The following is a 15,119-nucleotide window of genomic DNA, read 5'->3' as shown; positions in this document are numbered from 1 at the left end:
TCTACCAACGTCGTCGTCGATCTCCCTCATTTTCTATGGCCTTAGGGCCATGGTGGCATGGTCGATCCCGACCATTGTCGGTGGGAAGGCTCCTTCTTGTTTTTAGGTGTTTTTTCTAAGCTTTTAGGGTTTGTGTTCTGCTCAGAAAAACGAGACGACAGTGGCTCCCTATAGATGGAATAAGGTTCTCCCTGCTTAGAACCCGTCCCGACGGTGCATCTAGCATTGTCGGAGGGCGTGCGGAGATGTACCTCCATCAGATATTGCGGGATTTAATTGGTGATTATCTTCGTTGGATCTGCTTTGCAACGGTCTTCTTTCGTCTGCGTTCATGTGTGTGCGCTGGTTGGATCCTTGCGATTTAAATTTCGCTTGATCAGCAATGGTTGTTGTTATGGTGTGTTAGTCCTTTAGTGCATCTCCAGTGCCAACCCGCAAATTTTCTCCTGCATCCGTTCGCGGACACGAATGCGGGAGGCGGCCATCCAACGCTGCCCGCATACATCCAGCTTCCCTAATTTTTTTTGAAAGTCCGCACATTCAAATAGCGGCATACATAGAGTTCAAATGTTCAAGTAGCCACATAAATAGAGTATAGACATTCAAATAGCCGCATGCAGCAGTAGTTCAAATTCTAAAAAGTTCAAATATTACATTCCCACGATGTCCTTTAAGATGAAGAAGTCATCATAGGACTGGATGCCATGGTACAAATGATCGAATACAGTCTTGCGCATCCGAAAACGCCGGCGAAATAGTCAGCGAAGAGTGCATTGGGGACAAACTAGTTGTCCATCAGTGTCATATGGTCGCGCGCCCTGTGCTGACCCTTGATCGATCCCTTGAAATTAAGAACATGCTCCTCCACATGCTCCGCGTCTTCAATAACCGCCTGCATCATCGCTGACTCATCCGTGTAGTCCTCATTGTCGGAGGAGCCGTTGGACGACTCAACATAGTGCTCGTATATGTACTCCAAATCGGAATCCATAGCTTGAAAGAAGAAGGGACAACTTTTTTAGCTCCGATAATTCATCGAACAGCTGTCAGACATGGTGAGTATAGAAATAGCAGATGGTACCTGCCAGAGCGGTCGGAGGAGAGGGGTTGAACGACGATGGAGGAGATGCGGGGTGGAGCCCGGTTGGAACGCTGAAGGTGATGGAGACGTAGAGTTCCGGCAGGGGTGGCGTGGCGGCCGGGGTGGTGGAGCAGGGGCGAAGGCAAGAGAGAAGAAGGAAGGAGAGAAAAATGGGGAGGATGGAGGCGCGGGGTCCTAGAAGGGTTTTGGGTGGGCCAGGGCAGTCAGAAACGAGCAGCCGTCAGAAACGGGCGTGGCTGCTATCTAGACTCCCGAAAGCCCTTCCCCCTTCACTCACGTTTGTCTCGGGTTCGCCAAAAAAAAGTACGTCTGGACCTCTCGGTGAACCAATACAGGCTCGCGTTGGATGGCAAACCGCGTTCAGACCGAGCGGTCCGGACAGTTACGGGCGGTTTAAGGGTCCGCGTTGGACATGCCCTTAGGGCCTTAACATGATGACTTTTCGTTTATCTACTACAACAATGTTTTGCCTGCTCTGGTGAAGACGAAGCTGACTACGGCATGTCTTCGACTTGCTGCAGTACTTGTAGTCATCGGTAGGTGGTCTACGTACATAAATGTATTATTTATTTATTTATTTTACTGCAATTGTGTTTGATGAATAGATTGGAAGCTTTTCTGAGAGCAACTAGTTAACGAGCGCTCCTTCGGGAGCCTCGCAACGATCAGCGCCACTTGGCTCGCTCTCAGCCATTCGGGAGCCTCGGATTTTTTTTATTTTTCCGCACTCGTTTTCGGCTTTTTAAACGGTTTTTTCGACGTTTTGGTTTTTCCCCGGTCTTCCTTAGCTTTTTGATCAAAAAAATATTTGTGCGAAAAAACGTGTTTTCTTTTTTTTTCTTTCGTGAGAAGCACGGTTGTGCTTTAGCGAGAGTCACAGCCGTGCCTTTCGGAAACGAAAAATAAAATGCGTTTTCTGTTTTTTTTTCTTTCGCGAGAGTCACGGCCGTGCCTCTCGGAAAGGGAAAAACAAAACGCGTTCTCTGTTTTTTTCGCAAGAGTCACGGTTTTGCTTCCGCGAGAGGCACGGTTGTGTTTTCGCGAGAGTCACGGCCGTGTCTCTCGGAAAGGGAAAAAATACGCGTTTTCTGTTTTTTTTCTTTCACGAGAGTCACGGTTTTGCTTCCGCGAGAGGCACGGTTGTGCTTTCGCGAGAGTCACGGCCGTGCCTCTCGAAAACGGAAAAAAACGTGTTTTCTGTTTTTTTTCCTTCCACGATAGTCACGGTTTTGCTTCCACGAGAGGCACGGTTGTCATTTCTCCAGAAGCACGGGCGTGCCTCTTTCGGAAAGGGAAAAAACCCGTGCTCCCGGTTCGGTTTTTTCGTCCGATTTTTTTCGTGAAAAAAAGTTACTTATCAATATGGGATCTAGTTTTGAAGATCTCGACGCGAGGAATCCAACGGTGAAAACAGTTCAAGATTTGGACGTACAGTTTAAGAGATAAAATGTTTTGAATAAACGGATGTATGAAAAAAGGGAAAACTCCTAGGTTGCGAAAAATGGTGCGCTGCATGTGCGCCACTTGTCGTGACCTGGGAAGGTGGAGTGTTCTTTGCAACGAGTACTCCTTAATTAGTGATTTCGAGCTTTTCTTTTTCTTTTTGAAATAATGGAAACCAGGCCATGCAAAGTAAGAGGTCCAGGGCCCAACACGTCCCATCTGGTACCAGGCCCAAGCTTGGGCTTGCCGGCCCAAAATGGCCAGAGCCTGGGCAACACGTGCCGCGAACATGTTCATAGAAGCCTTTTTGAAATTGCAGCCGAATAAAGAACAGCATGCGCACCTTCCCATTTTGTTTGACCGGACCCGACACAGAGTCCCGGATCTGGCAAAGCAACGAAGAAGAGTCCTGGAACCAGCCGCAGCAAGCGACGAAATGTTCAGAGTCGTTGGCGCTGGGCCGCACACCACACCACACCGTTTCAGAGACAACGGGGGACGGGGGACGAGATGCCGCCCCCCAGCTAGTGCGCCAGCCTACCTACCGTCGCACACCTGCCGCGGCGTCGGAGCTCTCTGACCGCGCACCACCTAACCTAACCCGGCCACTTCTTCTAGGTTCATCCTTCGCCACCAAGCCGCCGGCAGAGGCGCCAGAGCATTATATAAGACGCCGAGTCCGTCGCAACCAACAAGCCACACACGCCAAGAGGCATTCCCCGAGCCAGCGATCTTCTCGCCGCACTTCACACGGTTGTTCGTGCACGTGCCACGCCCCGAGAAACCGTAACTCACCACGCAGAGCTGGGCTCTCATTGTTTAAGTGAGATATTCACAGTCGCATCCGTCGTCGAGATGGTTGGGAGCAGCCCGATGCAGGCGGTGCTGGTGGCGCCGGGGGTGAAGGACAAGAAGGTGCTGGCGTTCCGGCGGGACGCGCTCAAGGAGAAGGACGCCGTCGCCGCGCTGATGCGCACCATCGCAGCCGGCGGCGTGCGGAGCGCCTTCTACGTCTTCGACCTCGCCCGGGTCGTCGACCTGTACCGCGGCTGGCGCCGCGCGCTCCCCGGCGTGCGCGCCTGCTACGCCGTCAAGTGCAACCCGGAGCCGGCGCTGCTCGGCGCGCTGGCCGCGCTCGGGGCCGGCTTCGACTGCGCCAGCCGCAGGGAGATCGAGGCCGTGCTCGCGCTCGGCGTGCAGCCCGCCAGCATCGTGTACGCCAACCCGTGCAAGCCCGAGGCGCACCTCGAGTACGCCGCTGAGGTGGGCGTCAACCTCACCACCTACGACTCCGAGGAGGAGGTGATCAAGGTGAAGCGCTGCCACCCGGGCTGCGAGCTCATCCTCCGCATCAAGGGCCCCGACGGCGGCGAGGCCCGGGTGGACCTCGGCACCAAGTACGGCGCGCACGAGGACGAGGTCCTGCCGCTCCTCCGCGCCGCCCAGCGCGAGGGGCTCAACGTGGCTGGCGTGTCGTTCCACGTCGGCAGCGGCGCGTCCAACACGGACGTGTACCGGGGCGCCATTGAGGCCGCGCGCGGGGTCTTCGACGCGGCAGCCGGGCTCGGCATGCCGCCCATGCGCGTGCTCGATATCGGCGGCGGGTTCATGGCCGGCCCGGCGTTCGACGAGGCGGCCGCGGTCATCAACGCGGCGCTCGAGCGTTACTTCGGGGAGCTTCCCTGCGTGGAGGTGATAGGCGAGCCGGGGAGGTACTTCGCCGAGACCGCCTTCACAATGGCGGCGCGGGTCATCGGGAAGCGCACTCGCGGCGAGGTACGCGAGTACTGGATCGACGACGGCCTCTACGGCACCCTCAGCTGCATCCCCATGGACCACTACGTGCCCCAACCGAGGCCGCTCGCCGTGCCGCGCGCCGGCGAGAAGACGTACACGTCGACGGTGTTCGGGCCGACGTGCGACTCCCTCGACACGGTGGTGACCGGGTACCAGCTGCCAGAGATGAGCGTAGGGGACTGGCTCGTGTTCGACGACATGGGCGCCTACACCACCGCCTCCGGCTCCAACTTCAACGGCTTCTCCACCTCGGACATCAAGACCTACTTGGCCTACTCAAGCTGATATGGAACTTATGATGTGGCCACGTACTACGTAGCACACGCCATTCGATTTGTTTTCGCAGTACAATGAAGAGCTGTAATTAAGCTCGTACACAATGTATGTGCTTTTGTTTGTTCTATTTTTTATTTTAATTAGGTATATATATGTATCCAATGTGGATCGTTATTCTATTGTCTCCTTAAACGAAACTTTCTTCAAAAAAATCGAGAAATTTCCAATCTATTCATCTTCAATCATGACAGTACAAATAACAAAAAAGTAATAAAAATTACAACCATGTCCGTGGACCACTTAGCAACGACTACAAGCACTGGACCGAGCCGAAGGCGCGCCGCCGCCACCGTCCCTCCCTCACCGGAGCCGGGCAAGCCTTGTTGTAGTAGACAGTCGGGAAGTCGTCGGGCTAAGGCCCCATAGGACCAACGCACCAGAGTAGCAACCATCGTCGATGAAGAAAGTCGTAGATCAGAAGGATCAAACCTGTAAACACCCGAATGAAGACACCTCCACAGGCCCTCTGACGATGTTAGACGCACCATCGGGATGGGGATAGAACATGGGTGACATTTTTCCTACTAAGTGACATTGCCGCCGCCACACAGCCCCAACCAAGACATTGAACCTAACAAGAACCAGAACGGGGTCCCTCCCACCGGCGAGGGGCCAATATCCTCTGCACCTCCATGGCCTAGAGGCCATCGAAAATGGGGCGAACCGGCAGCGGCGCCGACGGAAGGAGAAGAGCTTTTCTTGTGAAAGAGGAAAGAGATGGCAGTAACTTTCTTCACAAATTGATATTGAGTTACTAACTCATTTAATATTGTGATTTTGTTTTCCCACATTTAAGATTGAGTTTTCTCGTAGTGTAGCCAACAACCAGCGATATGGAGTTACCATGTCAGGTATAGCCAATCTAATAGCCAACATCTATAGTAACTACTCCCTCCGTTCCTAAATGTAAGTCTTTGTAGAGATTTCACTATGAACCACATAGGAATGTATATAGATGCATTTTAAGTTTAGATTCATTCATTTTGCTCCGTATGTAGTCCACCTAATGGAATCCCTACAAAGACTTATATTTAGGAACGGAGGGAGTAGTTACTAAGAATTACTACTTTATTAATACATGACCCATTTTACACTCTCACAATGTTTCTTAAAATTCGTGTTGCAGCTCTGTTAATATACAACCTGTTTTCCTTCTCTCATCTTCTCTCTCACCCAACTCATCCAAGATATAATAGTCTATTCCTTACAGACTGCTGAATGTACCATTAGACTTGCTCTTATGGACTGCAAGTTATAGAGTGATGTGGCTTCATTTGGTTGTGCGATGTGGCTTCATTTGGTTGGGAAATATGGGCTCACCCAATGAAGATTCAGGGAAAGGTTAGTGGGGATGTTGCTTAGAAGTGAACGTAAATGATGGAAACTTAAAACTCATTTAAACCTAGAGGAAAAAGTAAGGAGGAAATGATACAACATATAATGATTGTTGTCTCTTAATAACTCATAAGAGAAAAACCTCTGAAGGAGGAGAAAACTCATTAGTGAGTTTATAAAAAAAATGATTTATGTACTTTCCTTCAAAACCCGATATGGGAAAATTGAAATTATCACATATTGTCTTGAGAAGATATCACCTCATTAAACACCATTATGTGAAATTTTGAAAGAAAAACTCATAACGGAAAATAGTGTGATCTCATATGTCACTGAAAACCCCCTCTAAAATCCAGTGGGAAAATACATGAAGAAACTCATATGACATATCTAAACACTTGTATCTATATTGTCTCATTAAAACCCTTTTAGGAGAAACCATTAGGGGAAAACCCATGAAGGGAAAAGGAGTACAATATATGAATCTAATTATTATTATTAGGTTATAATTTTGGAGTCTACTCCTCCTGAACTTCCCAACTCTAGAGGTTTTGTTATATTAGTTCCATTGGCATGACAATGGAATGTAGAAGTTGGTAATAACACTATGAATAATCTGTTAGATCTTCACAATAATTTATGAGTAATTTATTTCTGATATTACTCTTCATATAACCTAATGTATTTCAATGATACAAGTGATATTATCTTGATAAATAATAATATGTGATTCTAATGAATCTTAGCCACATCATTTTGAGTGTGGTCAACCATTTTGTTAAGCCATTCATATTTTGAATGTTCATATAAAGTAATTGTGTTAGAATGATAAGTGAAGCAACCATTAAAGTCTATTTAGATGACTTTCATAAGAAGGCTATTCCTGCATAGTCAGTCATTGATATGGCATTGTTAGTATCAATAAGTAGCCAGTATCATTATATCATATCATGGGCATATCTTGATTTTCCTGATGTAATTGTCCAAGATCTATTGTGATCTTGATATATAAGCTGGTATTCCTTATATCGACCATATACCTTTTGTTGGGGGTTGCACTCTGAATAAATATAGCAAATATAGTGTCAGGCCTGACATAGTTTGCAACTATACAAGTGCTTTGGCATTAGTGAGATATAGAAATTTAGGTCCTGATATCACTTCGTTAGCACCCCTAGGTAAGAATGGGTTTGTACCATAGTAGGGTAGTATGACCATACATGTCTTTTACTGGTATGATATATCCACATTGAGCTTCTCATATATGTTTTGGATATATGTAGACTGATATGTATTCTTGAGAAATGTTCATGTTGTAAACTTAAGATAAATTTAGATGAATCCAAATTCCCGCCCGGAGATAATTTTGTGTATGTATAGGTCTTCTATAGATATTGATGATGAGGTCATCAATATTGACTAACTTATATATGGAAATCAATTTGGGATCCCTATATTAACCACACAAACAATCATCATTATTTTAGAAGTCCTTTTAAAGAAGGAACTCATTTAGTCGGTAGTACATATGATTTCTGGCCATTTCAAGTTATAGAGTGACTTATGAAGTTCTACAGAAAGTCTGTTGCGATTTATTTTTGGATTCAGAAATGTAAGCCCTTCAGGGACTTCAATATGGATTTTCGAAACGAGTGAAATATGAGTATGTAGTCACTACATCTATTAACTGCATGGATAATATTATTTATATTGCCAATGATATTTAGTATCGAAACATAATTCCACTTATATCAAGAGGGTATGTTACATCATAATTGATGTTGGGTCTCCGCGTGAACCCTTTTTGCTACAAGCCTCGCTTTCTCACAACCTGATATATTTTGTTTATGAATGAGAAGTTATTTGTATTCTATATGGGAGTTACTAGTGGGGAGTATTGTTGGGAATCGTAGCATAATTTAAAATTTTCCTACGCTCACCAAGATGCATCCATGGAGTCTACTAGCAACGAGGGGAAAGGAGTGCATCTACATACCCTTGTAGATCGCGAGCGGAAGCGTTCCAATGAACGTGGATGACGGAGTCGTACTCGCCGTGATCCAAATCACCGATGACCGAGTGCCGAACGGACGGCACCTCCGCGTTCAACACACGTACGGTGCAGCGACGTCTCCTCCTTCTTGATCCAGCAAGGGGGAAGGAGAGGTTGATGGAGATCCATCAGCACGACGGCGTGGTGGTGGATGTAGCGGGTCTCCGGCAGGGCTTCGCCGAGCTTCTACGAGAGAGAGAGAGGTGTTGCAGGGGAGGAGGGAGGCGCCCAAGGCTGTGGTTGCTGCCCTCCCTCTCCCCCCCTTTATATAGGCCCCCTGGGGGGCGCCGGCCCTAGAGATGGGATCTCATGGGGGGGGGCGGCCAAAGGGGGGGAAGGGGTTGCCTTGCCCCCCAAGGCAAGGGGGAAGCTCCCCCCTAGGGTTCCCAACCCTAGGCGCATGGGGGGAGGCCCATGAGGGGGCGCCCAGCCCACTAGGGGCTGGTTCCCTTCCACTTTCAGCCCATGGGGCCCTCCGGGATAGGTGGCCCCACCCGGTGGACCCCCGGGACCCTTCCGGTGGTCCCGGTACAATACTGGTAACCCCCAAAACTTTCCCGGTGGCCGAAACTTGACTTCCTATATATAATTCTTCACCTCCGGACCATTCCGGAACCTCTCGTGACGTCCGGGATCTCATCCGGGACTCCGAACAACTTTCGTGTTTCCGCATACATATATCTCTACAACCCTAGCGTCACCGAACCTTAACTGTGTAGACCCTACGGGTTCGGGAGACATGCAGACATGACCGAGACGCCTCTCCGGTCAATAACCAACAGCGGGATCTGGATACCCATGTTGGCTCCCACATGTTCCACGATGATCTCATCGGATGAACCACGGTGTCGAGGATTCAATCAATCCCGTATGCAATTCCCTTTGTCAATCGGTATGTTACTTGCCCGAGATTCGATCGTCGGTATCCCAATACCTTGTTCAATCTCGTTACCGGCAAGTCTCTTTACTCGTACCGCAATGCATGATCCCGTGACTAACGCCTTAGTCACATTGAGCTCATTATGATGATGCATTACCGAGTGGGCCCAGAGATACCTCTCCGTCACACGGAGTGACAAATCCCAGTCTCGATCCGTGCCAACCCAACAGACACTTTCGGAGATACCCGTAGTGCACCTTTATAGTCACCCAGTTACGTTGTGACGTTTGGCACACCCAAAGCACTCCTACGGTATCCGGGAGTTGCACGATATCATGGTCTAAGGAAAAGATACTTGACATTGGAAAAGCTCTAGCAAACGAAACTACACGATCTTTTATGCTATGCTTAGGATTGGGTCTTGTCCATCACATCATTCTCCTAATGATGTGATCCCGTTATCAATGACATCCAATGTCCATAGTCAGGAAACCATGACTATATGTTGATCAACGAGCTAGTCAACTAGAGGCTTACTAGGGACATGTTGTGGTCTATGTATTCACACATGTATTACGATTTCCGGACAATACAATTATAGCATGAATAATAGACAATTACCATGAACAAAGAAATATAATAATAACCATTTATTATTGCCTCTAGGGCATATTTCCAACAGTCTCCCACTTGCACTAGAGTCAATAATCTAGTTACATTGTGATGAATCGAACACCCATTGCGTCCTGGTGTTGATCATGTTTTGCCCTAGGGAGAGGTTTAGTCAACGGATCTGCTACATTCAGGTCCGTATGTACTTTACAAATATCTATATCTCCATTTTGAACACTTTCACGAATGGAGTTGAAGCGACGCTTGATATGCCTGGTCTTCCTGTGAAACCTGGGCTCCTTCGCAAGGGCAATAGCTCCAGTGTTGTCACAGAAGAGAGTCATCGAGCCCGACGCATTGGGAATCACCCCTAGGTCGGTAATGAACTCCTTCATCCAGACTGCTTCCTGTGCTGCCTCCGAGGCTGCCATGTACTCCGCTTCACATGTAGATCCCGCCACGACGCTTTGCTTGCAACTGCACCAGCTTACTGCTCCTCCATTCAAAATATACACGTATCCGGTCTGTGACTTCGAGTCATCCAGATCTGTGTCGAAGCTAGCGTCGACGTAACCCTTTACGACGAGCTCTTCGTCACCTCCATAAACGAGAAACATATCCTTAGTCCTCTTCAGGTACTTCAGGATATTCTTGACCGCTGTCCAGTGTTCCATGCCGGGATTACTTTGGTACCTTCCTACCAAACTTACGGCAAGGTTTACATCAAGTCTGGTACACAGCATGGCATACATAATAGACCCTATGGCCGAGGCATAGGGGATGACACTCATCTTTTCTATATCTTCTGCCGTGGTCGGACATTGAGCCGTGCCCAATTGCACACCTTGCAATACAGGCAAGAACCCCTTCTTGGACTGATCCATATTGAACTTCTTCAATATCTTGTCAAGGTATGTACTCTGTGAAAGACCAATGAGGCGTCTTGATCTATCTCTATAGATCTTGATGCCTAATATATAAGCAGCTTCTCCAAGGTCCTTCATTGAAAAACACTTATTCAAATAGGCCTTTATACTTTCCAAGAATTCTATATTGTTTCCCATCAATAATATGTCATCCACATATAATATGAGAAATGCTACAGAGCTCCCACTCACTTTCTTGTAAACACAGGCTTCTCCATAAGTCTGTGTAAACCCAAATGCTTTGATCATCTCATCAAAGCGAATGTTCCAACTCCGAGATGCTTGCACCAGCCCATAGATTGAGCGCTGGAGCTTGCATACTTTGTTAGCATTCTTAGGATCGACAAAACCTTCCGGCTGCATCATATACAACTCTTCCTTAAGGAAGCCGTTAAGGAATGCCGTTTTGACGTCCATCTGCCATATCTCATAATCATAGTATGCGGCAATTGCTAACATGATTCGGACGGACTTCAGCTTCGCTACGGGTGAGAAAGTCTCATCGTAGTCAACCCCTTGAACTTGTCGATAACCCTTAGCGACAAGTCGAGCCTTATAGATGGTGACATTACCATCCGCGTCTGTCTTCTTCTTAAAGATCCATTTGTTTTCTATGGCTCGCCGATCATCAGGCAAGTCAGTCAAAGTCCATACTTCGTTTTCATACATGGATCCTATCTCGGATTTCATGGCTTCTAGCCATTTGTCGGAATCCGGGCCCGCCATCGCTTCTTCATAGTTCGAAGGTTCACCGTTGTCTAATAACATGATTTCCAGGACAGGGTTGCCATACCACTCTGGTGCGGAACGTGTCCTTGTGGACCTACGAAGTTCAGTAACTTGATCCGAAGCTTCATGATCATCATCATTAACTTCATCCCCAGTCGGTGTAGGCACCACAGGAACATTTTCCCACGCTGCGCTACTTTCCGGTTCGGAAGGGGTGACTATCACCTCATCAAGTTCCACTTTCCTCCCACTCAATTCTTTCGAGAGAAACTCCTTCTCTAGAAAGGACCCGTTCTTGGCAACGAAGATCTTGCCTTCGGATCTGAGGTAGAAGGTATACCCAATAGTTTCCTTAGGGTATCCTATGAAGACGCATTTTTCCGACTTGGGTTCGAGCTTTTCAGGTTGAAGTTTCTTGACATAAGCATCGCATCCCCAAACTTTTAGAAATAACAGCTTAGGTTTCTTCCCAAACCATAATTCATACGGTGTCGTCTCAACGGATTTAGACGGAGCCCTATTTAAAGTGAATGCGGCAGTCTCTAAAGCATAGCCCCAAAATGAGAGCGGTAAATCGGTAAGAGACATCATAGATCGCACCATATCCAATAGAGTGCGATTACGACGTTCGGACACACCATTTCTCTGAGGTGTTCCAGGCGGCGTGAGTTGTGAAACTATTCCACATTTCCTTAAGTGTGTACCAAATTCGTGACTTAAATATTCTCCACCACGATCTGATCGTAAGAATTTTATTTTCCTGTCACGTTGATTCTCAACTTCACTCTGAAATTCCTTGAACTTTTCAAAGGTTTCAGACTTGTGTTTCATTAGGTAGACATACCCATATCTACTTAAATCATCAGTGAGAGTGAGAACATAACGATATCCTCCGCGAGCCTCAACACTCATTGGACCGCACACATCGGTATGTATGATTTCCAATAAGTTGGTCGCTCGCTCCATTGTTCCGGAGAACGGAGTCTTGGTCATCTTACCCATGAGGCATGGTTCGCACGTGTCAAATGATTCGTAATCAAGAGACTCCAAAAGTCCATTTGCATGGAGCTTCTTCATGCGCTTGACACCAATATGACCAAGGCGGCAGTGCCACAAGTATGTGGGACTATCGTTATCAACTTTACATCTTTTGGTATTCACACTATGAACGTGTGTAACATCACGTTCGAGATCCATCAAAAATAAACCATTGACCAGCGGGGCATGACCATAAAACATATCTCTCAAATAAATAGAACAACCATTATTCTCGGATTTAAATGAGTAGCCATCTCGAATTAAACGAGATCCAGATACAATGTTCATGCTCAAAGCTGGCACTAAATAACAATTATTGAGGTTTAAAACTAATCCCGTGGGTAGATGCAGAGGTAGCGTGCCGACGGCGATCACATCGACCTTGGAACCATTCCCGACACGCATCGTCACCTCGTCCTTCGCCAGTCTCCGTTTATTCCGTAGTTCCTGCTTTGAGTTACAAATATGAGCAACCGCACCGGTATCAAATACCCAGGAGCTACTACGAGTACTGGTAAGGTACACATCAATTACATGTATATCACATATACCTTTGGTGTTGTCGGCCTTCTTCTTGCCCTCTAAATATTTGGGGCAGTTCCGCTTCCAGTGACCACTTCCCTTGCAATAAAAGCACTCAGTCCCGGGCTTGGGTCCATTCTTTGACTTCTTCCCAGTAACTGGCTTACCGGGCGAGGCAACTCCCTTGCCGTCCTTCTTGAAGTTCTTCTTACCCTTGCCCTTCTTGAACTTAGTGGTTTTATTCACCATCAACACTTGATGTTCTTTTCTGATCTCCCCTTCCGCTGATTTCAGCATTGAATATACCTCAGGAATGGTCTTTTCCATCCCCTGCATATTGTAGTTCATCACAAAGCTCTTGTAGCTTGGTGGAAGCGACTGGAGGATTCTGTCAATGACCGCGTCATCCGGGAGATTAACTCCCAGCTGAGACAAGCGGTTGTGCAACCCAGACATTCTGAGTATGTGCTCACTAACAGAACTATTCTCCTCCATTTTACAGCTGAAGAACTTTTCGAAGACATCATATCTCTCGACCCGGGCATGAGCTTGGAAAACCAATTTAAGCTCCTCGAACATCTCGTATGCTCCATGTTTCTCAAAACGCTTTTGGAGACCCGGTTCTAAGCTGTAAAGCATGCCGCACTGAACGAGGGAGTAATCATCAGCACGTGATTGCCAAGCGTTCATAACGTCTTGGTTCTGTGGGATTGGTGCATCACCTAGCGGTGCTTCTAAGACATAATCTTTCTTGGCTACTATGAGGATGAGCCTCAGGTTCCGGACCCAGTCCGTATAGTTGCTGCCATCATCTTTCAGCTTGGTTTTCTCTAGGAACGCGTTGAAATTGAGGACAACGTTGGCCATTTGATCTACAAGACATAGTGTAAAGATTTTAGACTAAGTTCATGATAATTAAGTTCATCTAATCAAATTATTTAATGAACTCCCACTCAGATAGACATCCCTCTAGTCATCTAAGTGAAACATGATCCGAGTTTAACTAGGCCGTGTCCGATCATCACGTGAGACGGACTAGTCAAGATCGGTGAACATCTCCATGTCGATCGTATCTTCTATACGACTCATGCTCGACCTTTCGGTCCTCCGTGTTTTGAGGCCATGTCTGTACATGCTAGGCTCGTCAAGTCAACCTAAGTGTATTGCGTGTGTTCCAAGGCCATGTCTGTACATGCTAGGCTCGTCAACACCCGTTGTATTCGAACGTTAGAATCTATCACACCCGATCATCACGTGGTGCTTCGAAACAACGAACCTTCGCAACGGTGCACAGTTAGGGTGAACACTTTCTTGAAATTATTATAAGGGATCATCTTACTTACTACCGTCGTTCTAAGCAAATAAGATGCAAAAACATGATAAACATCACATGCAATCAAATAGTGACATGATATGGCCAATATCATTATGCTCCTTTGATCTCCATCTTCGGGGCACCATGATCATCTTCGTCACTGGCATGACACCATGATCTCCATCATCATGATCTCCATCATCATGATCTCCATCATTGTGTCTTCATGAAGTCGTCACGCCAACGATTACTTCTACTTCTATGGCTAACGCGTTTAGCAACAAAGTAAAGTAATTTACATGGCGTTATTCAATGACACGCAGGTCATACAAAATAATAAAGACAACTCCTATGGCTCCTGCCGGTTGTCATACTCATCGACATGCAAGTTGTGATTCCTATTACAAGAATATGATCAATCTCATACATCACATATATCATTCATCACATCTTCTGGCCATATCACATCACATAGCACTTGCTGCAAAAACAAGTTAGACGTCCTCTAATTGTTGTTGCAAGTTTTTATGTGGTTTGTAGGTTTCTAGCAAGAACGTTTTCTTACCTACGTATGACCACAACGTGATTTGCCAATTTCTATTTACCCTTCATAAGGACCCTTTTCATCGAATCCGTTCCAACTAAAGTAGGAGAGACAGACACCTTATGCAACTAGTGCATGTCAGTCGGTGGAACCTGTCTCACGTAAGTGTACGTGTAAGGTCGGTCCGGGCCGCTTCATCCTACAATACCGCCGAAACAAGAAAAGACTAGTAGCGGCAAGAAGAATTGGCAAACTCAACGCCCACAACTGCTTTGTGTTCTACTCGTGCATAGTAACTACGCATAGGCCTGGCTCATGATGCCACTGTTGGGAATCGTAGCATAATTTAAAATTTTCCTACGCTCACCAAGATGCATCCATGGAGTCTACTAGCAACGAGGGGAAAGGAATGCATCTACATACCCTTGTAGATCGCGAGCGGAAGCGTTCCAATGAACGTGGATGACAGAGTCCTACTCGCCGTGAT

General features: G+C 47.0%; 1 protein-coding gene across 1 annotated transcript; it reads left to right on the top strand.

Moving 5' to 3' along the window:
• The first annotated feature begins 2,183 nt into the window (after nt 1–2,183).
• On the top strand, nt 2,184–4,752 carry LOC109773404 (ornithine decarboxylase 1B, chloroplastic). The gene has a single exon (XM_020332094.4). It carries the CDS (start codon nt 3,401–3,403, stop codon nt 4,625–4,627), a length of 1,227 nt encoding a protein of 408 aa, XP_020187683.1. The 5' UTR covers nt 2,184–3,400; the 3' UTR covers nt 4,628–4,752.
• The last annotated feature ends 10,367 nt before the right edge of the window (nt 4,753–15,119 follow it).

Source organism: Aegilops tauschii, chromosome 5 (assembly GCF_002575655.3).
Source record: "Aegilops tauschii subsp. strangulata cultivar AL8/78 chromosome 5, Aet v6.0, whole genome shotgun sequence".
NCBI classification, from domain to species: domain Eukaryota; kingdom Viridiplantae; phylum Streptophyta; class Magnoliopsida; order Poales; family Poaceae; genus Aegilops; species Aegilops tauschii.
Note: the sequence above shows the minus strand (reverse complement) of the source record. Positions and strands in the feature narration are given on the sequence as shown.